Here is a 22,676-nt window from a genome sequence, read left to right as displayed (position 1 = left end):
GACAAGAGTAGAACAGTTAGCAGTAGAAACTTGCAGTTCACTGTGAAGTGACAGAGTTTGCAACAGGTATTTATATTGTATGTAACAGTTTCACACCTTAGTATGGCTTGGAATAATAATAGTTTCTGTCACTTTAATAGTTTCTGTCACTTTAATAGTTTCTGCAATGATTATTTTGTGTATGTACTGTCTTGTTTATAACTGTAGCTAACTGTAGTGTTTGTTTTTGTTGTTGTATTGTACTTATGTATTGTAATATCTCCTGCAAGGAAGAATGGCTTTAGCTGACTGTAAAAAAATATCTATCTATCTATCTTGAAGTATACGTACCATTGTCTGCACATGTCAGTTTGTCACAAATTTCTCAACACATCAGTCTGACTGTACTATTTTACAAATTCCCAACACAAGTCCATTACTATAGCTATGCATAGGGCATAGCAAGCCAAATTTGACAAGAATTTCATATGGAAAACTGTGTACAAAGATTTTTACTCAAGATTAATTACTCTAATAGAGCAGTCATTCACGTTAATCAAATGAAAATATTTTTACATGAAAATATATATCATGAAATATTTTACATGAAAATAAAGTGAATTATGGTAATTAGAGATTGTATTTAGGGTACTAATCACCACATCAATTTATTTTTCAACATTCATAAGTATGCAACATAAAGGTGTAAGTTTTGTAAACTCTATGCAGGTAAACATACACATATAAAATCTTTGGTTGGTCTATACCACCATGCAGATCTAAACTTTTATTATTATTATTATTATTACTATCATTATAGCTTTACAGTGACCAGCACTGAAGGTCTGACAGCAACATTTTGAAATGGGTAAAGGCATGTTTAGTTCAGCTATACTTAGTTGTAGTACTGTGTGTATGAAATGCAATTACAATTAAGAGATTCAACTGCAAAACAATAATATTTATTACTCTTAACAGAGGTGCTATAATGCATGCTGCATAGACAAGTGGTAAATGATTGCTTTAAAGTCCCAACAACTACGTATTAATTTTATTGTTATAATTGCTCATGGGGGATATTTGTAACTAGTGAATACTTTGGAAATATATCATGGAATTTATAATGTGTCAAGTAGTGGGTGAAAACCCACAAATAAATACACAGTGAGGCTTTGTAATGTGACACAACATAGAAAGCTATGCACTTGGACACATGCCACTGAAGTTATATGGTCAACATTCTTGTTAGTGACAAACTTTTGGCTGCACTGATGGCAACTTTAAAACTAATTCAATGAAATGTGGTACTGACTGAGAGTAAGATTCGAACCAGATGGAACCCTGAGAACCCCCTCCCATAAATCCATCACTGATCATGGTCTGATGTGCAAAGCATTTGCACTGCTAGTTGAATTCTTCTCATGTACATGTTTTCAAGCTGGTGTTTACCTATATTCACATTCAATAGGAAATGGCTTCTTGTATTGTACCTTTAATTTAGTATTGCAAGAATGTTGTATCTCGTACAGTTCACGTACATGCAGTATCCATTGTCTTGTTCTCCTATTCCACCATCACTCAACTACCCAGTGAACATGTACAGTCTACATAATTAGTGTGGTCAGTACTACATTCCCATATATAGTGATATTCATTTGAAATAGGGGAATAGACAAACTGTCCCACGGGTAGAGTTTGCTGAGCAAATTTGTATCTAATCCCAATATATTGCCTATATAAATTAGCATTGATAGTTGCATCACTAGAGAGTCTGGAATTGCCATGAGACTAACAGGTGGCTTTCTGCATCTTCCCCGAAGCATATATAGATATAATTGTAGTATCTACTGTATAGTTGGAAGTCTCTAGTGGGATAGTAATAATGTTGACTTCTAATGAAATGCAAGAACTCATGCATGATATTGAGTACTGGTTGAATGCAGTGGAAATACCTGGAGGTCAGTAATTGTTCACATTGTAAATCAACAAAGGAAATCTAATCTATGCCAACTACTTAGATACACAGGAAGATACAGTATGCATAACATAATAAGACACCTTATATATTAACACAGGTGCATAAAATTAAAGTTTTACCAGCTTACAGATATGCTATTGCATAATGCTTGATGGTTTGCTCATCTTCAATGCCTGCAGTTTGATTAAAATCTGGCCCATTTGATTTTTGTTATGTGCAGTAAGCAATGAGCTATAGTGCCAAATCTTCTGTCATAATGTGTTGATGGTATTAAAACATAACATGATGCTATAGCATTATCATTCAGTCGTGTGTCATACCTATCAGTACATGTTTTGCAGAAGTGTGTTATAGTATTAATGTGTTATGCATACCACATGTTTCTATGTTTATTTATCTCATTATGGATCTACAAGGGAGGCTCCTATTGAGCAGAGAATGAGACTAAACCTATGTTGAATGCAGAAAAATCCCAGAGTTTGCTCAGGTGGTAACTTAATCTACAGAAAACTTGCGGTTTATGAAAGTGCCTGAGGTGTCACACAGCCTCACCAGTAAGTACACTGGCAGTTTTGTACTCCACCAAGTTTATAATTATAATATCACACTGTGTTAAATTACACATTTCATTATTGCATAATGGTTATAGGTTTGGTGCAACATTGATAAAAAAGTGAAACAAAAATTAATGATAAATGGAAAACATAAAACTAGTATTATTATCCATGAAGTAGTGATTGCTAAAAGGACAGATATTTTAAAATCTGGTCTGTTCAGGTCAATATTTTCCTTAAAGGTCTGCAATATGACTTTAAAACTGAGCCATAACAGTATTCTAGTCTTACACAAACTCTCTAAGAGTTGCATACTGAAGATAAATTATACATGCAGTACTCTCAATTACTATATACCAAATGCATTTATATACACCAAAATATTGAAAGCCTGTGTGTAACAGGCCTAAGGGGGCAGAATATTTTTAAAAAATTTTTATGCAATGACAATTAATTAATAGACTGGATTACCTTAGAATCTCGGCAATTTTTTACGACATGCAGTAAAGTGAATATTGGTGTGCATGCAGAGAATCTATGACAAAAGTGCAATAACAGAAAATGTGTATAATATATCAGTGTTATGGTATCACTATACTGCAGTTGTGTTACGCATTTACATGTCTCAGTGTTAGTATAGCTGTATATATAGCTATGTTAGTGATTGTTAATGGAAGTGGAAAATAAATGTCTAATGTGTGGTCTTATAATTTGTGATTTTGTTTAGATCTAACTACATAATGCAGCATTTGTTGGCATTATCTATAAACTTCATTTGTCAAATTGTTAGTCCAAGCGATATAAGTTTGTGTATGTCTTCTTGTAATAATTCAGCTGATCAGCAGGAGAATTATCACATCATCTCATAATAAATTATAGTATTAACACTATTTGTCAGAAATATGTAATGTACAAATGTGACTGAATTTGACAAAACCCGGCTTTGACGCACAAAGCTTCGTTAGGAGATATGGCGATTTTAATTAATCATTGTGTAATAACTTCCCAGTGCCTACAGCTGTGCAAACAAAATTTGCACCAAGTATGCATCTATTTACTAGCTATCACTGAGTGGGTGTATACATTTCTGATACCCAAAATTAGCCCTGTTTTGGGCAGCTTTTCTCGAGCGGGTAATAATATCACAGGTGGTAGTAATAGGGTGGTAGTAATAGGGTGGTAGTAATAGGGTGGTAGTAATAGGGTGGTAGTAATAGGGTGGTAGTAATAGGGTGGTAGTAATAGGGTGGTAGTAATAGGGTGGGAGGGTGGTAGTAATAGGGTGGGAGGGTGGGGGGCGGTGGGTGGGCTTAATATAGGGGTATAAAATGAAGCAAGAAGATGATTGGAATCCAGAGGCCAAGTTTGGGCTCTCCATGGCCCTCCATGGCCCTCAAATCACTCCAAATTGACTGAGAACACTATTGGCGAGCTAATATAGGGGTATAAAATGAAGCAAGAAGATGATTGGAATCCAGAGGCCAAGTTTGGGCTCTCCATGGCCCTCCATGGCCCTCAAATCACTCCAAATTGACTGAGAACACTATTGGTGAGCTAATATAGGGGTATAAAATGAAGCAAGAAGATGATTGGAATCCAGAGGCCAAGTTTGGGCTCTCCATGGCCCTCCATGGCCCTCAAATCACTCCAAATTGACTGAGAACACTATTGGCGAGCTCTCTGTGAAGTCCCAGCTCACTACACACCATTATCACAAAGCCATGGCCATTCAATGGCACCAATCTCCCACTCGTGGCTTTGACAGGGTCGGAAGAAAGCTGCCACAGAAACCAGACTTGCCAGTCCTGAAGGAAGTACAGTGTGGAATATGATAGTGTATTAGGCCAGCAATCCATTTCTGGTAAAAACGTAAGTTTGATTTTGTGTGTGTGGAAGCCTTGTTATGTGAAATCCGGTCACAAATGGTTATATAGGAATCGATACGGCATTAAATGTATGAGTCCTATAGTATCTTACAAAACATAAAATTGAAGTTGATCTACTACAACTCCTTCATTTGCATAAACTTCATCTGTGCAAATCCTTGCTTCAATGTTGGACCTTTGGGAAACTGGAAAATCTCGCAAAAAACCATGGCATTCTGGGACTAGTACAACAATTGTTGTTAGGATTGACACAGCCTTCACCATCCCACAAAGGATCATTGGTGTAATAATTATCAAACGCTATTCCTTGTGTAATCCCTGATTCACAATAGTAGTGACTACCTATAAAAAGATCTGGATAAGCAGATGTGTCTGAATTACCAGCACAAGGACAAATGTTGGGTGATGCATCAGGATCCTCATTGATTCCTATAACATAAGTCCACACATGTTGTCGAGGGCTGCCAATAGTTATGGATAAGCCATCCACGTAGGCACCATTAATGCTTCTTGGTCTAGAATTTTGCAAGCTAAGAACATCTGGAGTTCCTTTTTGGTAGTCTCTTGCCATTCCACATATCTTGTAATACTTCACTCCAGATACAGAGAAGATTACTGGGCACCAACCAGCAGCATCATTTGGTGAACGACACACATCAATGCTGGGAAATGTAGGGTCAGCAGGAGTAGTAATCTTAGTCCATCCTGTGGGACAGTCATCTCCTGAGCTGGTACTAAAGTTAGCCACTCTCATCCAACCTCCTTTATGACCATCACACTTAACACCTGTATAATGTAGCTACCTCCTTGTTAAGGCCAAGATTGAACACAACCAGCTTGGTATGCGAATAATTATACAGCTGCAAATAGGCCAGTGAACTGCTTTTATTCATCCATTTGATGTGCAAGTTAGATAAGCCATATAGACTCTCTTTCCATTTATGTCAAATTTCTTAAACAATTATGCATCATACCCTGCTGCACATTCCACCAAAATACATTGAGGAAGCCAAAAATCCTGAATATTTTCTTGTAACAAAATATATAATTAAAAGGTGTGACAAAAATTAATAGTAGAGAAGTACAATTTTGACATAAGTATGGGAGAGTAAAGAAATATAGAAGGGGGCCAAGTAAAGAGTGTTTGTAACAAGTGATTGAGATACTCTACATTCCAGTAATACAATCACATTTTATATCCCATTAAAAACTGTAAACAGCCATTTAATTTACAAGTGAAAATAGTCTAAAATTATGTTTCTTATAAATTTTCCTGGGGTCAGATTTCCAGAGAAACTTTAGATCCCGTCTGGACCTGTTAATCTTGTGAACTTCACAACAAAATTACAAAAAATACCCCACTCCTTCTATGTATTTTGCCATTATTGCACGCTAGTTGAGAATTGCAACAGCACACATGTAACGTAAGATAACAACACATAATTATTATGCTTGATCATAATAGACACACATCACTAATTAGTACACAAACACAGTATATACATACAACTATAGTACACCTCACCAATATTTCTATGTTCCACATCAGGAAGTAAAAACTACAAATGAAAACACCAAACATAATGTACATTATACAATGGCACCTCAGTTGTCTGAACCACCCTGGGGCCATCTAGTGTTCAGATAACTTAAAAGTGCAGAAGTTGTGTGTAATTTAAAATTAAACAATGTAATTAGGCACTTTTGAAAACAATACAACACTTTGACTACTGTAATAGAACACTCGCAACTCTAAACACATCATTTTTAGTGTAAATACAGTTCAGATAACTGTATATGTACATTTTTGTGGAAGAATGGAAGGTTAATTGTGTTGTTGCTACACTGTAAAATAAATCTTGATGATTACAAAATTCAAGGATGGCAGACAGCCAAGCAAGCTGAAATGATAAAATTCATATGCAATAACAATGCTATGCTGTAAAAGTTCTACAGCAGTTTATGTAATGTGCAACTTGTACATTTGATGAACTAATTACATGCCAGAACACAAAACACAAAATTAATATAACTCATAATCAAGGACACATTAAACACAATTTTCTAAGTTAATTAACGTGACCAGGCCTGGCTGGCATTTGGGTACAAACTACAAAAAATAATTATACAAAATACACCATAAATTATTATTTATATAACAACTGCTGAAATAGAATATTTGCATTCTGTAGCTTGTATCAAGTAAAAGTTTATACAGTCAAACCCCTCTAATCCGGAGGAGCCATAAATTTTGCTGGATTAAGCAGGTTGTTGGATTATCAAGTCACCTCTGTAATCCGACATAGTACAATATTTAGAATTATGTCAGATTATGCAGGTAAAACAGATCACACAAGATTATTAACAAGAATAAATTTTAAAATTCGCAACTATTACAGCTTTTTTTCTGTTACTCTCAACCAATTAAATACTTTGGTTGCTTAAAAATTATTTTCCGTAATTGTTTTTATTGCCGTGCTATTATTCTCTGTCGGATTACAAAGGTCAAAAACAATGTACTTCCAAGTCTAGGGAATCAAATTTTGTGTCAGATTACGGAGTACAGAGGTGTCAGATTACAGAGGTTGTTTTCTATGCAAAAGTGTTGGAAAATGACATTGTGGTCGGATTCGAGAGGATTCTAGATTACATAGGTGTTGGATTAGAGAGGTTCGACTGTACAAGTTAAAAAAATTGCATGCTAATAACATAATGACTGATACGAGTCATGAGATTTTGAAAAAGTTAGCCAATTTAAAATTATTTTATGTGCCTACCCCACATTCCCGGTTTTTGCAGGATAATGTAAGAATGGAACCTCAGCCTCTATCCTGTGTACAACTTGTTTCCCAGATCTCCTATGAGTTGTACTATAGAGTATTGCCACAATTTATTAACCAAAAGGTTGCAGAATATAGTTCAGCATAATTTCGGCACCATTTACACAATACGCATAGCACATATATATCTACATACCTCAACCATAAACAACAGATAAGGAAATATCATAGTGATGATCAATCCACTGGGTACCTGTATGTAAGTGACATGTCAGTAAAAAAGTGTACTCCAACTGAGAATGTACGTAATTTATCATCTGGATGTTCCCAAATTCAATGCAGGTGGAAGGCTTAATGTCATTTAAAATAAACCACTGCACCAGTCATTTTAAATTAAAATGTGACTGCTCTGTTAATAACAGAAGCATTTCAAAGACATGTACTAGTAACCTTTCAAAACAGCAACTACTAAAATCATTCTTTCTAAAATTATGCTGTATTGATAAATGACAACACAGAACATTTCACTCAACTTTTAAGAAAAACAAGTTTTCACCAACCATTTAGCATGTAGTCTTAAGACTCAAATAACCAATTTAGGCCACATCAACTTGAATTAATGTTTCTCGGGTGAAAGATAGGCAAACATAGGGTCGGTAGGTAGGCAAAATAAAAAATATTTTTCGAAACTTAGACTAAAGCTAAACATGCCACTCACAGTATATATAACCATGCAAAAGAATAATACATACTTTAATGTACTATTATATAAACACCCAAAAAGTAAATAGCTTCATGCACCAAGTTATTTTGCAACAAAAAGTAAGTCTTGCACAATAAGCTATCCATAGTAATGCTACAATAACTATATGACCAATAACCAAATTTGCTCCGCGCTTTACTGATACGGAAGGCCAGCAATACATCGACACCATTTCCTTTCACTCAAATGACCAAACACGTGATCTTAAAAGTTAATATAAACATTGTTCCAAGAAATTAAATGGGTCAGTCGGGCCTGAGAAACATGAAATTAAGTTGAAGTAGCCTTAGCTATATTCATTAAGATAGAGGTTTTTGATGAAGGGAGGTATTCAGCATAAAAATCAGCAGTGCCCTCATAAAATACTGCTTTATGGCAGTGCCCTGAGTTGTTATAAGAACTACATATATTCTAGTAGAATTACAACTGATTGTGTAGTGTTCAGATCTAGATGCTTCTTAGAAAAAAATCTAAGACTCTTCAAATAGACTAAGGGTTAGACCTTGTACAGTGAAACCATCTTTATACATGAGGCCACTTATTGCTAATTAAAGCTGAATGCTCTAATAGAGTATCTTGATTTTTTACTAATTATTACCACAAATGATGAAAGTTTGGAGTGACTAAAGATTGGCAAATTTGACGAATTGAGGAAATTCACCAAAACTTTAATTGCCAATCAGCTATTCAATATAATTGTTCCACATTAGCTATGGGTAAATTCAGCAAACTTTTGTTGTTTATGGTATCTTGCTTATTGAGAAGTGAAAGTATTAAAGTCCCTTCTCCTGACATTTGGATTGATCATTTACCAAGAAATAAGTGGTGAAGCTCATAATGATGACCAAATTTAGGTGGTAAAACATAGCAATGTTGGTGGGGGGTCTGAAACATATTAAGTAACAATAAGTGGCCTAACTTTAGGGGTGACCTCATCAAGCAGGTGGCTGATCTCTTTGTTCACACATGATATATTTGGAAACTATCGCAATGGTTAGTTTAAACATGTACTAGTGTTCAATTCTTTTACAGTGGCCTACCAGCTGGCAAATTCTAGAGTCAGCTAGGATCAGGATTCTTCTGTAGCTCCATCTTTTACTTCTCCCCTCTGTGTGAAGCTTGGGGATCACGTGCATGTTTGTTGGTGGCTGCAGATACCGTATGGCCGGAAATTTTCGAGGGACGAAACTTTCACGAATTTCGCGAGTAACAAAATTTGCATTTATGTTTGGTGTATATACATATTGTACTCTAATTATCATTGTGATTGTCTAAATAGCTAAAGTAGTGAAGAGAGTTATAACTTGTGTAGTGAAGTGTCAGTGGATGGGGGAGGCCAAAGGGGGACTAGGGGGGCTGGGGCATAGAGGAGCTCACCTAATATCGGACCGGCTCCAATATCGGACGCTATTTCTCCTAAACTACAATGAATATTCAAACATTCTGCACATCTCCAGGTAGGCCAATGCTTCATCAACTTGTGTACCAAGTTTCAGATCTCTCGGGATTTTGGTCTCAGTACAGCAACCTTTTGAAGACCAGACCGAATTATACGTAAAATCGGAAAAAACGCTCAATTCAAGGACAGCCATTGTTTGCAGATCACACTTGTATTAAATCAAAAATTGCATACCTTCAGATTGTAGGGCTACTCATTTACTTTCTAAATATGTATGGTTTATTTCATTTAAAGTATTGTACTGATGAGTTATAGACCAAAGAAAAGAGGCTGTCACTGGAGCAATAATCGCCCTAGCTATTTTTGCTCAAAATCAGAAAAAATGGTTTGAAAATGCATACAAGGTGGATGATTGTTTTAGATTGTGTACTGAAAGTTGTTAAACACTAGTTACTGCAAATCCAACACTATAAAGACATAAAATACTGCAGATTTGACTGCAGAAATAGCAAAATCTTTAATATGGCTGTAAAACACTCTAACATAAAAGTCAAGCATTTCAGCTGAAAGCCTAAAACTCTAAAACAAAAAGTACGTAGAACCACATTTTAAGCATATCAGCATTATGTAGAATTGATTTACACCACCTTTTTGCAAAAAATTGGTGACTGTTATATTAGGGTATTTGACTGCTCTATTAGAGGGTTTTGGTATTCCTGTAATACTTTAAGTCTGGAGGACAGTGAATTTATTGGAAAAGTTGCTTGACAACTTGTAAATGATTAATTGTATGCAATTATCCACTTTAAAATATTTTCAAAGCATTGATTACAATTTTGAGTTAGGGCGATTATTGCTCCAGTGACAGCCTCTGTTCTTTGGTCTATAACTCATCAGTACAATACTTTAAATGAAATAAACCATACATATTTAGAAAGTAAATGAGTAGCCCTACAATCTGAAGGTATGCAATTTTTGATTTAATGCAAGTGTGATCTGCAAACAATAGCTGTCCTTGAATTGAGCGTTTTTTTCCGATTTTACGTATAATTCGGACTTGTCTTCAAAAGACTGCTGTACCGAGACTAAGGACCCGAGAGATCTGAAACTTGGTACACAAGTTGATGAAACATTGGCCTACTTGGAGATGTGCAGAATGTTTAAATGTTCATTGTAGTTTAGGAGAAATGGCGTCCGATATTGGAGCCGGTCCGATATTAGGTGAGCTACTCTATATACTGCCCCAGGAAATTTTTGAAATGTAGCTGTGATGAGATTGAATCTGGAAGCAATTTGAGAGAAATGACTGAAATCTAAGGAAATGGTGAATTGAAAGGATTAAAAGAGCTACATATAGAGGCAGCAGTTACAGGGTTTGAAAGTAGTTTTTTTAGGATAAACTATTGTACAATTAGTAGCTAGATTTTAGGGCAATTTTAGTCATGGACTGTAATAAAAGTAACTATGACTATAGGCTGAATTGTAGAGGCAATCTCTAATCAAATAGTGAAGTGGAGAATTTTTTTGAAAAATAGCCATCTCAAGATAGGATCTTCAGGTACTTTTAGCCAAATCCCTGTAAGAGATTTAAGCTGCACACATGTGTACATAGATTATTATATGTAACTTTGAGGTTATACTTTTCTGTGGTGCAGCTTGCTATTTTAGCCTGACTTTTACAACTAGCCCAATCACCATTTACAACTAGCCAAAAGTCTCTTACAACTAGCTTTTTGGCCACAACTAGCCCCCTTTTTTTAGCCCCGAGGGCTGAAGTCAAGCAAGTGCTAAAATTTTTGAACAGTCAAATGCCCCAGTAGTGGGGCGATTTAAGGTCAAATGGGATCAAATCCCCATTATTCCCCCGTGTACTCCCGGGAGGGGGGTAGTGGGGCTTAATATTGATAGGTGCATTAGTTCGAATAGTCCCAGGCTCTTGGCCTCGGTTTCGTGCTGTCTCTCAGGCCGCCACTCTCTCTGCTCCGAGCTCTGCTCCCACGTTCACTGATTTCTCCAGGTAGTCTACCGTCCATTAAGTAAGACAAGTCGCTTGGGACAAGTAGATATTGTAGTACTGAATCATTGTAGTTCAGTAGTGTCGTCCTCGCAGACCCTTGCGCAGACCCATTCTCCGGGGTGGCGCTTATCGATTAGAGATTTTCGGAGGGGCACTTATAATCTCTAATCGATAAGCGCCACCCCGGAGAATGGGTGTTATTGTTATTGTTATTATCTACTTTACCAGTTAGGCACTGGAGGGTGTACACAGAAGGCAGAGCCTGTTCGAGGTGTTTACCCATAGCCTAGGAGCCTAAGCGAAAATCTTTGAGCTAAATATCCTAAAGTGGGTCTAAGAGGACGAGACTAGTAGTTCAACATAATGGCCATAGCCACGCCCAATAGAACTGGTGGATACGAGTACAAATTTGTCGATACCACGCCAGATCGTTATGTCTGCAACATTTGTCATCTCCCGAGCCGAGATCCTTACCTCACTACGTGTTGTGGACATGTTTTCTGTAAGTCTTGTCTGGATAATATCAAGAAAGCCGCTACTGTTACCAATGCTTGCCCTATTTGTCGTGATGAAGAGTTTGTTACATTTCCCAACAAACAACTTGATCGAGAAGTTAAAAGTCTTCATGTGATGTGTACTAACAAGGACAGAGGTTGTGATTGACACGGTGAACTGAATGACATCAAAAATCACCTTGGAAACAGTGACGGTTGTCAGTTTGAGGATGTGAAATGTTCCAATGAGTGTGGAAAGATGTTACAGCGACGATATCTTACCAGTCATGTTGAGACCATGTGTGTAAGTCGTAAGGTTGACTGTCAGTACTGCCACATTACAGGAGAACATCAATTTATTGTGGGAGAACACAAGGAGCAATGTTCCAAGCTTTCCCTACCCTGTCCCAATAAGTGTGAGGTAGGGAGTGTCCCTCGTGAAGACATGGAAGCACACAGGAAGGAGTGTCCTCTTGAGATGATATAGTGTGAGTATCACAATGTGGGGTGTGAAGAGAGGATAAAGCGTAAGGACGTAGAGAAACATGCAGATGAGAAGATGAAAGAACATCTGTCCTTGACAAAATGTCGACTTACAGCCTCTGATAAAGAACTGTCTGGTGCAAAATCACAACTCACCACTGCAATGAAACAAATCAATACACTAATGCTTGTAGTACAGACACTTGTTCCCCAAGATCCCGATGAAGATGCTTGTGTTGTTGATAGTGATACATGGTTTTTAGCAATAGCTAAGCGATGTATTGAGTTAACAGCTGCAGTGGCAATGACAAAATCAGGTAATCAAGTGTGTCCAGTAACTGTCAGTATCACCGAGTTTCATGACAAAAAAGCAGATAGTACTATATGGTGCAGTGATGCATTCTACACTGATGTTACTATAGAATACAAGATGTGTCTGTGTGTTTACCCTGCTGGCAATAGGACTTCTATAGGTACTCATCTGTCAGTGTACTTGTGCCTCATGAAGGGTCCACATGATGATGAGCTAGCATGGCCACTGAGGGGAGAGTTTGAAGTGACATTGTTGAACCAGATCAGTGACTGTTATCATTATTCAAGTACAGTGGCTTATGATGATCGTCCCCAAGATGATAGTGCTGGTAGAGTCACTGATGGTGATAGAGCTAGAGGTTGGGGAAGACAGCAGTTCATTTCTAATGAAGAGCTCCACAAGGTCACTCTCACATGTCAGTATCTCAAAGGTGATTGTATCTTCCTCCAAGTTAGTAAAGTATAGCCATACTGTATTTACATTTGGAACTACAACATATATTGCAGCTTTTTAGGGCCACGTTTAAAGTTTTAATATGATTTGTGTAATGTTATTATTAGTAGTATATTTTAAAACACAGAGTTCATTATGGAAAAGAGAAGAAATCTGTACCTATTTATAGTACTCATAGGTCAGTACTGGCTATATCAGGAGCACCTGAATCAGATTGTTGTTGGTTTGTGTCATATCGGTTCCATGGTTACTGGCTTCTCTACCATCACCATAATCTTGTCCAACATCAACATTTTGTCCATTGTGCTTTGCAACTTGTTAACTATCTGTGGGGGTTACATTATTAGGATGAAAGTATTTTTGCTATAAAAGGTGATCTGAGATCTTAACATGTTCTTATACTGCAACCGTAATTTGATATCATTTAATCCTGTCTAGTACTGCATACATTCCATAGAGGTGCACCATAATAATTATATACAAATTTTCGAGGTATGGTCAGGATTTTTGCAGTTTTATTTTTGAGGATCACTTGTTTTTTTACCTATTAGAAAACATAGAGCCAATCTTGATAATTGCTAATTTTCAAGATGAAAATTTGCTAACGGTAAATAACAGCAAAAATTGCGTCCCATGAAAATTTGTATGTATACAGTGTCTTTTATGAAGGGGAACTTTGAGAGCTAACTCAGCATTCTATACATTTCTACTACATAGATTAGTTTATAGTCACCCCTAATATTAGACCACCTTTATTAGTACACCTGCAGAGTTTACGAGAGGCAGCTGTTTTACAAAATTCATATACTTCGCAACATACAAATCAAAGCATATTCATGCAAATGTTGTTTTCTACAAGCAATATGTGGTATATGACGAAGTGTGGCAATTTGCCTAAGTTTTTTTTGCTAATTGGATTCATCAAAGTTTTATACTGTCAAAGTTTCTACTATACAGTATGCATAATTCACAAGTAGTTAGGACATGATCAATTCCATTTCCAGAGACATACCTCACCACTACATGCTTTACCATTTTGGATAAGTCTTATTATATATATAATAGTTATTACAAGCAAAGCACGAGTGCCTGTGGAATAACTAATATGTTCTACTTTAGCATGTAGACCCACCTAATTGGCAAAATCTTTAGTTGCTATACCCTTCCCTTATATAGGGAACCAAGTAAGCTGTGATTGTGGGATTGAATTTTACCAAACAAACTGTGATTGTGGGATTCAATTTTAATACATCAAATAGTAGTTTGATTTTATTTTTTGCTAGTATTATTAATAGCGATTTTAAGAGACTAGTGTTAATTATGTTACTTTAATCGCTACATTTACAAAAGTAAAAAAAAAAACTACTGTTGATGTATTAAAACTGAATCCCACAATCACAGGTTGTTTGGCAGAATTCAATCCCACAATCACAGCTTGCTTGATTCCATATATAAGAGAAGAGAATAACAGTATAACATCAAAGAAATCTGATGATTTCTGAATATAGTGTACACTCCTATTAGGTGTGCAACGTCTCAAGTTAATGAGATATACGCACTGGTAGCAGTGCATATATCTTGTTAACATTTTGAGTCAGTGCGATTTGTAGGTTTTATCTTCAGGTAAAGTGATAGAGTTTGATACACCATTTAACCTCCTACAGAAACAGCACTCAATATTTCATAGTATGGTAAAGAGAACTGGTCCTGTAGAGTATGAAAGACTTAAGGATATAGCTAGAACAGTGGAAAAATTGAAATATGGTTCCAGACTATAGGTAACTATGTTCTTTCATCTTATGAGTAATAATATTCATTTTAAGTTACAATGAAAGCAGCACTTACTATAATTATTATACTGTATCTAGACCAAATGTTCAAGCGTTTAGCAAAATGAAAGGTTGGTCTTCTTGAACGTGGCAGTCACATATGTTATTTCCTATTCATTTATTTCTGAGCTGTATACTACTAATGAATTACAAATTTCCTATATTTTATACTTAATGTTTTAGCTACTGTAAGGGTATTACTTCACAAATGAATTCTTCTGGTGTTTTAACTAGAAAGCACAATCTCAACAATAGTTTTAGTGCCAGCATGTGCCTTGTATGGTACAACAAACAAGATTTTGTATCAAGTGATTGAGAGCATAAGGGAATTCACTGTAGTACGAGTGCAGTTATATGATAGTGTAAATTTTCAACAAATTAATTATGTGGCTAAAAATGTGACGCCATACATGTGAGTACATTCAAATCCTAATTTCTACTTTCTGAATCGGTCAGTAGGACTGGTTGGTTGGTCAGGCTGGCATGAATGAATGAATGAATGAATTAATCAATCAGTGAGTCAGTCAATCAAACAGTTAGTGTGTCAGTCAGTCAGTCTGTCTGTCAGTCAGTGGGTCATGCATTCAGTTAGTCAGCCAATCATTTAACAAAGTAGCAGCTATATTATAAAAATCCATGAGGTTCTTTAGTTCAATATAATTTTGTTTTTTGATTATAACTATTAGTACTATCATCACTGCAATAAAGTAATCAATAGTGGTTCCTTTACATATATATGTCTCTAATGTTCCACACATTTCTATGTGCTTCACTATACACAAGCATACATGTAGCTACATGTAACTAAAACATTATTTAGCATGCATTATTTGCTGTTATCAGTCATTTTGTAATCAGTTACTGTACCACCTTTTGTAATACTCTGTTGTGAATGTGAATACCTTTGTTCAGCTACATATTGAATCAACCCTAAATGTGGAACTACATAATGTGACCTGGCCTGATAAAAGTTCAAGATATCCAAGTTTGTTTACGGACAACTCCCCATGCCTTACTTGAAACTTTGCCCCATTACTGTGCTATATATACAACAGCTCTGAGCTAACTAAGTTTTGGTTGCTAGCTATACCTTGTTCACAGAACAATTACAAGTTATTATTTGTTAAGTGGTAAAGGCTGTAAAACTGGTTTTTCAGACCGGGTCACATATGAAGCATTATTGTGTAAAATTGGTACTGTATATCATCTATGCTTATAGTTGACTATATGTACTGCATACTAAATTTAATGGTATTTTGTATGTACATCATGATCATACATATGCACAGGATGTAGCTATTATATGCAAAGGATTTAACAAAACAATTAAATGTTAATAGCAACACTAACTAACATGTAACCCCATAAATGCACAGAGAAGTATTAGAATATTATCATACAGTAAGGGTCTTATAGCCTTTCCAAATTTCCAAGTTTGATGAGTCATAACTCATCATGTGTTTAACCTATTGTCTTAAAATTACATCTAGGAACAGCACCACACCAGGAGTGTAAGTTGACCAAATTCCAGGTTGGCACCATACTCACATGCCAAGCTATGGATGGTGTTAGTTACATATTTAATGGGGTCTGCATGAATGCCTGAAAAAGTGCAAGTGCATTTACCATGCTAATATACATACATCATTGGCATAGCTGCAGAATTTTATATAATGTGATGTGCAATTAGTGGTTGTGTTCACTGTTCTTGTTCCAGCAAAGGCTCTCGATATTCACAATAGTTGAAAGCAACTTCAGGAACGTTAGCAAGCTGAAAACTTTGTAGTGTTGGTCTCTTCCTAATCCATCCCATAACTGTGTTCACACCTTGTTGTATCTTGTTCCTGATCACTCCACCACACATGTAAGTGATGATGTGGTACACCACAATAAGAGTGAAGTGAACTGTAGCCATAGCAATAACTGTATTGATAGTGGTCACACTGAAATTGTGATGCACAGCAATATATAAAATCTGAAAATTTAGAAGTAGCAGTAGTTCATGATAATTGTGGAATTTAGTTTTGAAGGGATGTGCTATTCCAGTCATTACACATATTGCAGCTGCAATAATGTTGCCAAATCCAAGGATAGTGTTTCTATCTAATGTAGAAATTCCCAGAAACACAATATGCATCACTAACTGTAAACCAGGCCAGTAGTAGAATTTATCTTTGTATGGTCCTTGATAAGCATCCAGTAGTGGCTTAAATTTGTTGATGTAATGGAATCTCTGGAGTGGCCTGCTAAACAACGAGATAATGGTAAAGGGTACTTGTATCAGGAATATGATGAGACATGTTATGAATAAGATGATAAATCTTACTCCAAGTAGTGGCACATTAGCATCTACTGACCACACTAATGTAGACTGTTCACTGGGTAGTTGAGTGATGGTGGAATAGGAGAACAAGACAATGGATACTGTGTGGAGTATTTTAGTATAGGACAATAGGAATAGTGTAGCAAGAACAGGTAGTGCTCTACGTGCAGTGAGCCTCTGTATTGTAGTGGAGTAACGACTTGTTATGATGAGTGATGTAGCAATGAAGATGAGGTAGAAGGGAAATGATAATTGTAACCATATCTTAGCATAGTCATCCATACCATTGTAGAAACATGTCTGAATACCCAAATCAAAATTAGCTAGTGATGTAAACATATAAGCTAATGTGTTAGTATGAAGTAGCACTGTTGCATGTATGCCAGTGACATTTACATAGAAAATGAAGACATTGATGGTTCCTTCAGTTACTGTGAGGTTCACTATAAAGAGCATAAAAACTAAGAGAAGACCAGTTATTGCAATAGGTATGATAAGGAACAAATAGATATTGGAACAAAGTTGACATTTGGAGGAAGCAAAAACACTGCTGAGGCCTTGCTGACAATGACCGCACATGACTCCTGACCTATTAAACTGACATTGTGAGTTAGGAGTGGAGAAGTTAAGGAGTGATGGATGAGGCAAGCAATAATGGAATGGGCATTGTGGCCTAATATGATAAATGTAGGAGTTGTTGTGAGTTGTAGCAGATATCCAACTATTAGCAGGACATAGTATAGTTTGATAATCAATGTTGCAACTGGTTATTCCATAGCATAGGCGGCGGAAAGGGGGGGGCTAGGGGGCTAAAGCCCCCCCTCGGTCTGCTGAGGGGGGCTTAGCCCCCCCTCAGAATGATATCACACCGAAATTATCTTTCTTGGAGTGGGGCTAAAAACCGTGATAAAGATCGAGATACTCTAATAGAGCAGTCACTCTAATAAAGTAGTCAGTGTGTAGCGAGCTATGTAAGGATTTTTATGTTGTTTATCAGCTAGAAATGGTAGCTGGTGAGGTGGAAAGCTCTTGTCAGTTGGTTGTGACCCTTTTTTTTTTTTTTTGGTCTCACCTTACCAAACTATAGAAATAAGTCTGGGTCAGCCCAGCCCCCCCTCATATCAACTACTTCCTCCGCCGCTGCTCCATATTGTGTAACTTTTGGATAGCATACACATCTTTTTGCCATTTTAATAAAACCTGGTGGACACGAATGTTGCTTTATGTAAAACATATTGAGATAATCATTTGATTGTGAAGGAGTTTTCAGAAATATTGCACACCATTTGTCTGTTGGGAAAACCACTGTACATGTCACGTTGGCACAGCTACTATTGGTATTTTGCATGGTTTCTATAACATTGATAATACATGGTGTTGCATACAACTGGTTGACAGCAGTCTCAAATGCAATTTTTACTTTTGAGTTTGTAAATGCTTTGGTGTTGTAAGAAACATATATATTCATGGTTTGTCCAGAAAACAAATAACCTAATTCTTTTATACTACAATCAGGATGTTCATTATCTTTGCAGGTACAAAGTGTATTTCTAGAAATCTGTGGTAATACATGATAATTAACTGATAGATTTGTAAATTTTATGTACTTCTTGTTGACATCAGATGGGAGCATGTTTGAAAACGATGATTCCGGATACCAGCGGCAAGTGTCTAGTGGCATATAATTGTAGCACTGTACTTGTGGGCTGTAATAATTAGTATAAAAAATGATTGAATAGTTTTTATCTTTTGAAACTTGATCAGTAAGTTGAGTATCACTATAGTACTGAAAAATGCATAATGGAAAAGGCAGTAAACTCAAAATAAAAATTTTACAAACACGATTTTTGTAGAAAATTAATGCAGTGTTTTCTGCTATAGCTACAGTTTCTTCACGGTTTTCATAGTTGAAGTCTATGATGCATATTGCTACATTTTTAAGAAACGTTGTTGTTCCATTTCGCAGGAGAATTAAACTGTTAAAATTTAGTTGAATAATACTTCTATACATCAAATTCATGTGAAACATTACGTCATTGATCAAAATAATGTTAGTGCTGAATAACTCAATAACATTACCATGTGTCACATTCTTTGTGTGATAATTATTAGAAAAATTACTGTTATCTAATATCAGTGTTCTGAGTTTTAGGTTACTTTTAGTGTGTAGCATCTTTCCATTACTATTATTATGGAACACAGAATTTGAGATAATTGCCTCATCTGTATCAGTCAACGATATTAGTGCATCACTCAGTTCATTGTGTAGGAATATACAATTATTTACATGCACAGTTGCATTATTTTCCATGATTACAGATATTAACTGAAACTGTGCTGCATTGTTTAAGAACCTACAATTAGCTAACTTAATAGTATTATTTGTACCAACAAAACTAAAAAAGTTTCCAAGATAATTATTACTAACAAACTCACAATCTGTTATCAATACTGCTGTGTTTCCTGTAATGTGAAATGCAGGTATTTGCCAGTGAGTTATTTGTTGGACTTCTTGATTACTACTGTTAGAGATGTTTAATATGACCTTAAAATTCTTTACTGGGACATGTAGAACTAATAGACTAACTGGACTACTCAAATCACAATTATCATCACAATGCAATTTGTATGAATTAATTGAAATAACAGAATTATTCATTGCTAAATTTGTTCCACTGTAATACAGGTAAATTCCATAACACATCACATGACTAAATTTTAAGTCACCCAAAATATTGATTCCTATTAAGGCATACATTGTGATATGTAGAAACTTTTTACTGATATGTATTCGATGAAGCAGTACACTGCTACACTCTTTAATTACCAACATTGCATAGCCATGATCATCATCATGTAAAGGAGTGTAACTTGTACAATCATTGATGTCAATATTGTTTATTGTTAAGTTTGTGACATTGATAAATTTTACGCTAATAACAATACTAGCATTGCAAAGAATGACTACATCTGGTGCTGTGCCACTAGCAGTATTATTTCCAATGAGTGAAATGTTGTGGACATTTTGTATTATAAGATCAGTATGAAGGTGATGTATTCCTGGTAGGAAGAGTAGTTGAGTGTTAGAGGTGAAGTATTTAGTGGCATTGAACAGGTAGTGTTTTAGAGGATGACAATGATGACATGTAGTGTTAGGATAGTAGTAATCATCAGGTGTCACAGTGTAGACACTACCAGTTGTGGTAGTTCAGAATAATGCCAGGAGCAGTAGCAAAGCGTCACAGCAAACAATCGGTAACATTCTGGAAAAATACTGTAATACTTTCAGGATAAATGTGTAAATGCATAAAAATTATGTCATTATACTGTTTGGTAGAAATATCCCCCAAACAAAATCCAATTCATTATGGCATCCTAGAATATAAGTATCATAGAAATATTTTTACACAACAAAAGTACCTTTATGGGAGGGCAACAGTGAATTTAAGGTCAAAATCTAGCATTGCAAACCTATATACAGTAGCCGTCATAGAATTTTTTAAAAACTAGGCTTGTATAGAGGATAAGTGGATAGCCTAAGGATGCCACAGCCTAGGATGGATGGATGGATCATACAACCAGTTTCACTAAAAAGTGAGTGATATGATCAAACCCCAAAGTTAGTCAGTTATAGCTATTGTGTAGGATTATAGTTAAGCCCAATTAGCTAGCGATAACTATGTGGGATACCCCTACTTACTTTGACATATTAAGCGAAATATACATGTATATATTTAATTCCATTGCTAATGTAGCGATTTCCCCATACCTGTGATATACAGTCTGGTCTCTTATTTCAAATCCCTTAATGTTTTACATTTAGTAACTATTTCAACTGTAATTATGTATGCACTAGTAGTCATTGTTGATTTTTGCTTACACTCACTTGTCAACATGTAACTACACTGTAATCTAAATTTCACAAATTGTTCTTCCACATGCACTTACATGCACAGAAAATAGTAAAGTAACTTGTTTACGAATAATAATTCAATATTATAAGATTGGAAGTAAGGGTAAATGGACTATTAAGTGGCATAAATTTCAGTTTCGCTACTCAACAAAAGCATTAATGATGTCTTTCTACATTATACAAACACACAATATAACTGCAACTGTGTATAGCTACATTCTTTCAACATGTGCACCATATAATTTATTGTATCAACATAATGATCTTTACATTATGTGCTTGTACCAATATGTGCCAATGTATATGCATATGGCCATGCATACTGGTATTACTATGTATATGATCTTGCACAAAATATAGCCACTCTGTCTAGAATGTCGTATATAATTTTCATCACAAGCCAATCAGTTTTGCACAACATGCAGGCTAACAAGCCACTATCAGATTACTTGAATGTTTGACACACAGTAGCTATGGTAGCAAAATCTTTCTTTAGCAGAATCAGCACTGCATGCATTGTGTCTTATTTATCCACTATATTATATTATTGTGTGTTAGTGTACTGGTACGTACCTATATAGTTTTGCTCATCAGTTAACAAACTAATCTGTTTATATACCATAGTTCAAATTCTCTACACCAAACCAATGCATGGGTGTCAGATGGCATTTTACCTGAAAGCTCTGTACATACCTTTTCACCCTCCAGCTTAGTTTGAAATATGTTCCATTTGCTATTTATTATTATCTACGATAAAGTGTTACTTACTAGCACAAGTATTTATGATTAGAACAGGTGTTAGTATTTCACTATAATAAGCTATGCTCCAAATGCATTCAAACCCTTCAGCTTTCAAGCCAATTGACAGTGGGACAGACTACAGGTAGCTAACTACGTATCCCTACACCACACACACATTTAGTGAACATATACCTATCAATCCCATCATTTCTCAAGCTCATTGATGTTCTCTTGTGTAATTGGGTTCAAGTACTTGAGTTGTAAAATGCACAATTAGTAATTTCTTTAATGCAAGATGTGTTGTGGATTAAGAGTGTAGTTATCTATATGATATGCAAAATATCTTGAACAAGACAGGGGCAAAAACGGGTTAGTTGTGGTCAAAAGTCTAGTTGTAAGTAGCTTTGGGCTATAGTTGTAAATTGTGCACTGAACAGTCACTGTGTGTATAAATTAAAGTTGAGCTATGCATTTGCATGTGCATTTTAAAAATCTTTACCATCTGACATTTAACTAAAAGTATATCAAGATCCAATCTTTAAAGAAAAGATTTTTACCAGCCATGCAGGTAAACAATAAGTTAATACTCTTTTGAATCTGTTGAATATTAGACAAATAGATGATTTTCTGGTAATACTTTGTGTCATTGCAATAGACAAACGACTGGAATGTAATAGTAGATGGTAAGTCATTGATAAACACCTGTATGCTCCCCTGGGGAATACCGATAAGTAGCATGAAGCATAGATAATATATACTACGTACCCTGGT

The 22,676-nt window shown here is 35.7% G+C and overlaps 2 protein-coding genes across 2 annotated transcripts; both read left to right on the top strand.

The window, feature by feature from the left end:
• The first annotated feature begins 11,719 nt into the window (after nt 1–11,719).
• On the top strand, nt 11,720–12,337 carry LOC136253627 (TNF receptor-associated factor 4-like). Its single transcript, XM_066046293.1, has 2 exons — nt 11,720–12,008; nt 12,195–12,337. Exons 1-2 carry the CDS (start codon nt 11,720–11,722, stop codon nt 12,335–12,337), a joined length of 432 nt encoding a protein of 143 aa, XP_065902365.1.
• Nucleotides 12,338–12,409: 72 nt separating this feature from the next.
• LOC136253626 (TNF receptor-associated factor 5-like) lies at nt 12,410–13,111 on the top strand. The gene has a single exon (XM_066046292.1). It carries the CDS (start codon nt 12,410–12,412, stop codon nt 13,109–13,111), a length of 702 nt encoding a protein of 233 aa, XP_065902364.1.
• Nucleotides 13,112–22,676: the final 9,565 nt, after the last annotated feature.

The sequence above is a fragment of the Dysidea avara genome, chromosome 4 (genome assembly GCF_963678975.1).
Source record: "Dysidea avara chromosome 4, odDysAvar1.4, whole genome shotgun sequence".
NCBI lineage: Eukaryota > Metazoa > Porifera > Demospongiae > Dictyoceratida > Dysideidae > Dysidea > Dysidea avara.
The sequence above is the reverse complement of the archived record's forward strand: the minus strand, read 5'-3'. Positions and strand labels throughout refer to the sequence as shown.

Excerpts from the sequence above, each read along its gene's own strand:
- LOC136253627 (XM_066046293.1), top strand. The coding sequence starts at position 11,720 with ATGGCCATAGCCACGCCCAATAGAACTGGTGGATACGAGTACAAATTT. Across the intron at positions 12,009-12,194 it reads GTGTACTAACAAGGACAGAG|GAGAACATCAATTTATTGTG; the intron begins GTTGTGATTGAC and ends GCCACATTACAG.
- LOC136253626 (XM_066046292.1), top strand. The coding sequence starts at position 12,410 with ATGAAAGAACATCTGTCCTTGACAAAATGTCGACTTACAGCCTCTGAT.